Raw genomic sequence first — 7,392 nt, forward strand, 5'->3', positions numbered from 1 at the left:
TGTGATGTGACTGGAGTACAATTTGGCAAGTCTATTCTATATTACAAATATTTATAGCCTTTAGCTTACATCGTTTTGGGTTAGGGGTAAGCCTATATTCATTCAATTGAGTGAATGAGGCCAGGTGTTGCTGTGTTCAAGTCAGATGTAGGCTTTGCTGCCATTTTCCATCCTAAACTATGAAGAATATCCCTTTAATAATCTCTTTAGTTGACTGAATAGCTCTTTCAGTGCATGGCTGCTCATGTCCCAATGCTCATCAGAACGATTGAGATCCTGTGAGCCTGCTGTGGCAAAGCTTTCTGATTATTCATTACAGCTGGATGGTATTTTTTACTTTTTATTTTTTACTCTTTTTTGCTTTGTGTTTTGTCATACGCATCATTTAATTATCTGTGTCCAGTCTTTCGACTGTTTTATGCTGACTTTAATTGTCTTTGTTTCATGTATTTTCCTCTTGTTCTATGTGTTGGCATGTGTTGATTACTGTAAGTTTCCCCTTGGGAAATCAATAAAGTATATCTATCTATCTATCTATCTATCTATCTATCTATCTATCTATCTATCTATCTATCTATCTATCTATCTATCTATCTATCTATCTATCTATCTATCTATCTTGCCATTTTGTCAGTGGTACCTGTAAAGTAGTTCTAGAAAGTATAAGATGACATATAAACAAAGTGTGCAGTATTGCAAACAGGTGAATTAAAAAGAAAGGCTTATGCTCAAATAATAGTCAAAAAATAAGTATTACCTCAAAATCTCTGTTCTCCCTCTAATGGCGTTCAGATCATAGGCATTCCCAAACCTGGCAACCCAAATGTTTACGAGTCACGCGTGGACGATTCTTGTTCCGGGGTCCACCGGTGGTTTACTACCGGCGGTTAGTTTAAAGTCTATCTCGAGGTTAATTCACTAAAGAGGTTTTATTCACGATTTCTAGGATACATTTCCGTAGGGTGCTGACGCCATCTCCCTCTCTCTACCTCTCTATATGATATCCATCTAGTTTGATAGGTTTTATAAATCCAAATTGATATTCTAAACTGTAGTCTATTTTAGCAACATTTAGCTATCTGATTCCATAGATGTGGTGACAAAACAGGTCCAATCAACGACAAACTTCAAACCCGTATTTATATAAAACAATAAACAACAATAATAATACATTTACCTCTAACAAACCTTGAATGAATATTGATTAGGGATTCCTTTAACATAACTTTCCCCCAAAAAACAAAACAACTAGAGAAATTGTTTACAACCGTATTTGTCCACAAATGGAGTGAATGGCAATACCAATCAACACTACTGTTTTATAGATTTTTAAACCAGTGGAGAATTTATTGATGATGGGGTGAAAATCTGTTGAACAATGCGTCCTTTTTAGTGTCCCTGCTGCTCTATATGTTTCAATCAAATTAATAAAATAACACCAACATGCACAAAGTAGGCACTTTTTCCTGCAGCATATTAATCGGTATTGATATGGTTTGTAATTTAAGGTTGATCCTTGTTTATGGGCAATCGTACCTTAAAAATGTCATTCTTTAAAAAAAAAAAAAAAAAAAACATTCTCAAATATGGACTTTGACTATTACATGAGATTGAAAGAGATCCCGGAGTAAGATTTGTAATTATGATTACATAAAACGATTGCACCTTCAGAAGATTTTTCATACCTAACATCAGGTAGATTTGAAGCCACCATTAGGGGGCAACATTGAACAATGTACATCATACTGGTAATGTACATTTACTTAAGTGCACTGCCTGAGAACAATTTTGAAGTAGTAAATGGACCCTCAAAGACTCTTCTCACCTGGAGACACATTGGAAGCTGTTACAAGAGCAAAAAAACAAGGTTTTAGAAAATACATGTATCTTACTCAATAAAAGAGACAGAAGATACAGGGACTTTGGTCAGGTATTGTATCACTGTTTATTGTAGCAGTCATCATGTGTTGCACTCTTCAAGAAGTTACATGTAGTTTTCCATTATCATTATTATTACTGTTGTGAGGTTGATAAAAATATTCTGTAAGGAAATATGACAGTGATGAATACAATGATTCTACATATAATGCATTCAGCCATTAAGTATACAAGAATCACAGATTTTCATATTGCAAGTTACATGTGTTTACAACTGTTTAGTTATAAATTACACCACTTTTCTAATATGTTGAGTTAAAATCGCAACCTACACAAAAGCACTATACACATTTCTTCCAAAAGTTCTGCTCCAATACATATTGGCATTAAATACTTTAAAGGTTAAATCCAGATTCAAACAATCACCCAATGTAATATGTTGAATAATATCTTTTTATATAGTGAAACAGTTTGAAGCTATCATTTAGTGAAATAGACTCATGTTCCATATATATGCATATTGTCCACTTCAGGAGAGGCAGTGGTATTGTATAAAACTACATTCATGTGTGACAAATGTGTTAAAAGAGAAGACTAATCACAGCTGAAAGGGTTTGAGTATTAATTGCACATCACTGTGCAGGCAGGTACACCTTTATCCTGTCCAACAGTGCTGTGGGATCTTGTAGGAAAGTTGGAAGGCTGTTCCTGTTAACATATGCAGCCAAACCCACAGCAGCAGCTGAAAGAATCAGAGGCCACTTCAGTGATCTCTTGGCTTTGGGCTCATCACAGGGCCTGGTCTGCATGGGTTTAGCCACTCTCTCCCACTGAGTCAGGATGGCCTGACGGGCCCCGGCCCACTTTCTTGGCCCTCTGAGACGATACTGGTACGGGGTGCTAGGACCAAACATCAGATTCAGTCCCAGCCTGGGATCAGTCAACAGCAGTCTTGAGATGCTGGGTCGAACCCCCACCACCTCTGCTATCTCATCCATGTAGTTGAGATAATCAACCTGGATGGTGTGTCTCTGACTGGTGACATACCTGAAAAAGAGACTTGAGTTGAACATGTTGTGGATAACAAGATTGGGTAATTTTCTGATCCAACATCTGTAAGTGGTCTCTAGACTGAGCACTGCATAACCTTGTAGCCATCATCTCCTTCTTGCACTCGATTTCCTTAAGCATCGCGGTTGCTGAGGGAAGCTTGGTGCAGCCTATTTAAAGGAGACATTGTCATTCAGTGATTTGCCTTCGTACACACTAAATCCTGAAAATACTGTTGCACTTTTTTTTTCTTTTTTTTTTTTTTTTACAGAACTTGTACTACCTTTGAAGACACGTGTGGCCCATCTGGCCTGCATCTCAGAGATGGGCATGATGGCTCCCAGTGGCTGTACTAAACCAATGATAGCCAGAGTGGGGCAGTCCATCTCAGGAGGAAACACATACTTGTACAGAGATGCTTTGTTTTCAGTCACTGAGACAACTTGTGAGGCCAGGAATGGAAAGGAAAACTTGTAACCTGTGGCAAAGACCTGCAAGACAGGCAACTGTTTATGAGTAAGGAAGAAAGCGGAACAAGCAATTGTGAGTGTTATACACAAATAACATACCACCAGGTCAACATCTTCCACTACACTTCCATCCTCAAACTCCACACTGGACCCTTGAAATCTGCGGATGTTGGGTTTCACCTGAACTGTTCCAGATAGGATGCGGTTGGGCAGGTCATCGTTCACTGTGGGATGCTGGCTGAACAATCTGAGATTTAAATTCAGACTAATGAATAAATATTGGAGGCACTTGGATTTAAATAAGCCTAAAAGTATGAAGGCATGATGCAGATCAGAAACTTCTGATCATTGTATAATTGTGCTATAGAGCCATACTAATAGTGAGGCTATAACTGTAAACGTTTTCTTCAGGCAGTGCTCAAGGAGAGGATTTAAGTCATTAAAAAGGAAAGTTTACCTGAAGGTGTTACAAGAGAAAAGCTCAGCGAATGCCCCAAATTAAAGAAGGTTCATTTGGTGTGCATGACTGTGCTTGATAAATTCACAACAATCTGTCAACTAGATTTTGATATTTCTTCTGTGAAAATCGACATCTTTTCCTGAAAATGGCCCTAGTGAAGGTCAAGCAGACACCATAATTATTAGAATTAATCATATAGGGATCATAAATATCGGCAACGAATTTCATGGCCAGAAGTTGTCGAAATATTTTCTTCTGTATTTGGCAAACAGGTTTAACAGACTTGCATTGCATTTCTTAGGTTTTGCCATCTGCGGGGTTAAAACATGCTATACTTCAAAAGCTATATTTCCAAGCCACACTATAGAAATAATTGTACAAGACAGATGTGAATACAGTACCTGTGCTTTGGCTTTAGATTGTACAGACTATGGTCAAATCTTCGGTTGAGTGTTGCCTCTCCAAGACAACAGAAAAAACCAAAGGGAAGGATTGTCCGTATTGAATTCACCGCCCTGTTGAAAAGCATATCAAGGGGCAAGCCATTGTCGCCAACTCTGTTCAGGATCCAGGCTCCCCTTCGAGTGCTCAGGTAGAGCTGAAAACATGGAGAGAGGACATGGTGTTCGATCAGTTGTTCTTGTTTAGTATGAAAAGTTCAGTGAAGTGGAAGACTGTAAACTCATGTAATGTGTAACGTTGTGTGCCACTGTTACCATCATCTTTAACCAGACAGGCAAACCTCAGAGAGAAAAGTTTGACATTTTGGGAAAACTTACTTATTCATTTATTATCAGTGGTGATACAAAATGACGACTATTAGTAAGTGTCCGATATTGAAATTTACAATTAAATATAGAAAAACCTAACTATACCAAGTCCTATAAGAGGTGAAGCTGTCTAGGCTAATTAAAATGTATGTTTTTGAACTAGTTTATGATAAAAAAAAATGTTTTTAACATTGACAAACTGCATATTGCATTTAATATGTGGAATATGATGCACTCAAAACACAATGCTCAGTAACTGGTAAGTGATTTTACACTTATTTTTATAGATCACTAGACGCAGGTTTACAACTAAGTCCAGAAGGGTAAATTGATCAGACAGGTGTTACACAAGTCACCATTTCGTTTAATTTTTATCTAATCTTCCCATCTAATAGTCAAAACAAAGGTGAACAATAACTTTGTGCTAACTCTGTATTATAAATGTGTTGCAGATCGTGCAGTCCTTCAACATGGTTTAACCCTGATACAGAACAATACACAACTGACTAGATTGGGTGAGTTCAGCTTTAAATTTACTTCAAGATAATTTGGTTGATGGTTGATTTGTTTTGCTCATTGACTTTTTGACTGTAATTTATTGTAATTAGCTATTTATCCTTCTGCTGCACCAGCTTGTGCCGGTGGAATGAATGCTGCTGTATAAAATGTTATATGAAAATGTGTAAAAAAATAAAATGTGATTTTGCATTAAATATCTTGAATGTAAAACATTGTTGGTATGTAACTCAGTCAGTCCAACCTGCTTGGTGACTCTGCTCAGCTCCACTGCTATGTCTCCTCCAGAGTTTCCTATTCCAATCACTACGGCCTTTTTTTCCCTCCACTCTTCAGGAGTCTTGTAGTCTCGACTGTGGAAGTATTTTCCCTGGAAAGTATCAATGCCTGGGGAAAAAAACAGACTTTGCTTCACAAATTGCCTTTTTGCTCATTTACTGCTGCAGAAGACTTTGATCTGTGTTTGAAACATTGCCTACTTTACAGCATTTCCCTAATAATATCATCTAGGCCAAGGTTTAGGCCGTTATACTGACAACACCATTCTCTTTGGGTGGTGTCGCCCTCTGTAAATACAGTATTATGTAACCACAATGTATATGGTTGATTCTTAACAGTTTCCTCTTCATGTTGCTAGTTATTTATAGTCTATAAGTGGTACCTGGGAAGTCATGGACAGGCATGTTGGGATTGCAGTGATGACCAATACAGATCATCACAGCATCAAATATGTGTTTCTCCTTTTTGCCATCCTTGTTCTCTGTCTCAACATCCCACTGGCCTGAACGAGAAAAATCTGATCTCTGCTTCACCCGCAAGACTTTGGTCTGGGCGACAGAAAAACAGGGGCAGATAACAGTTTGTTAATAACAAGCATGCACAAAAGCAAACACAGATTTCTTCATGTGGTAACTAAGCAACATTTCACATTTAAGGCCGGGTTAAATTAGCCATGCCTCATTTCAAGGACAGAAAAATCCGATTCCAGGCAGGTAATAAGTGAAGCATCCTCACATTTAAGCGTATGTGCTTGGTGAGCTGGAAGTGATCAGCATACATCCGAAAGTAGTCCATGATGAGGGAGTTGTGCATGAAGTTGGGGAAATGTGCAGGGATGGGAAAATCGCTGAAACACATCATCTCCTTGGAGGTGTTGATGATGACAGAGTGGTAGATGCTGGCCCGGTCTGGCTCAGGATTCTCCTGCAATAAACCACATCAGCCAGGAAGAGATCAAATATTTATTCTCTCTTATACTCTGTAAAGAAAAGAAAATCCAACTTGCACCCACCTTAAACCTCCACAGACCACCAATGTCATCGCTGCTTTCGAAGCAGACAGGCTCCAGCCCCTCATCCAGGCAGCATTTGATACAGGCCAGACCTGAACTACCTCCCCCGATCACTGCCACACGACGGGTCATACTTCAGCTGCGTAAAGGGAGTCCCAGATTAGTCTGAAAAATGTATTATCTCACTACAACAAAATGCATTAATGCACAAAACCTCAAGTTTTAAAGGTTTGCTCCTTTCATGGACTGTACAGTGTTTACTGGAGCACTTACAGCTGAGGTGCAAACAATTAAATCCGCAAATAAAAAGATGCATGCAGTATAAAGGTCGTTTCGATAAAAGTTTGATCTATACAGCAGGAGTCGATAGGTGCCAGGCTATCACATCTGACTGAGATTTGTTTAGGCTATAAATGCACAATCCCGACCAAACTTCAGTTTTGTTTATCAGCTGGTCAATGTGTACAGACGATGTCAACAATCAACTACCGGAGTGCAGCATGTATCAATCCATCTGGATCCTGTTTTTAAAAAAAAAGTTTTTACAGACTGTACAGCGTCAAAACGTTACTGAAAAATTACGATCGACTGTAACCGGGACTGTAAGTTCATGCATATTCTTACCTTTTGCAATTCGTGGAAGTAAATGACTTTTTTTTTCGTGCTGCATGTACTGTAGGCTACTGTAATTCAACAGTGGGCGGAGTGAGATCGAGTAAAACATTAAACACATGCATAAAACAACCTAATCTAACCCTTGAAACACTGTAGCGATAGGGTTATGTAAGGTTTGTGGATAAGCAAACAGACAGCGCCTCTGCATGAAAACAACATAATGAACGCTAGACTTCACAACCAGTAAGAATCTGATTTTTATCCTCGGTAAAAGGAAGTCAGAGACTCCAACCACGTTAAAACAAGTGGGCATAACTAGCCAGTTAGGTTTCTTTATTTTGG

At 38.5% G+C, this 7,392-nt stretch overlaps 1 protein-coding gene across 1 annotated transcript; it reads right to left on the reverse strand.

Moving 5' to 3' along the window:
• Window positions 1–1,921: 1,921 nt before the first annotated feature.
• Window positions 1,922–6,574, reverse strand: LOC133985094 (flavin-containing monooxygenase 5-like). Its single transcript, XM_062424660.1, has 9 exons — window positions 6,436–6,574; window positions 6,159–6,347; window positions 5,806–5,971; window positions 5,389–5,531; window positions 4,260–4,456; window positions 3,498–3,645; window positions 3,212–3,419; window positions 3,026–3,098; window positions 1,922–2,925 (listed from the first exon to the last, which is right to left on the reverse strand). The coding sequence occupies exons 1-9, from the start codon at window positions 6,565–6,567 to the stop codon at window positions 2,511–2,513; spliced, it is 1,671 nt and encodes a 556-aa protein (XP_062280644.1). The 5' UTR covers window positions 6,568–6,574; the 3' UTR covers window positions 1,922–2,510.
• Window positions 6,575–7,392: the final 818 nt, after the last annotated feature.

Source organism: Scomber scombrus, chromosome 8 (genome assembly GCF_963691925.1).
Source record: "Scomber scombrus chromosome 8, fScoSco1.1, whole genome shotgun sequence".
Lineage (NCBI taxonomy): Eukaryota > Metazoa > Chordata > Actinopteri > Scombriformes > Scombridae > Scomber > Scomber scombrus.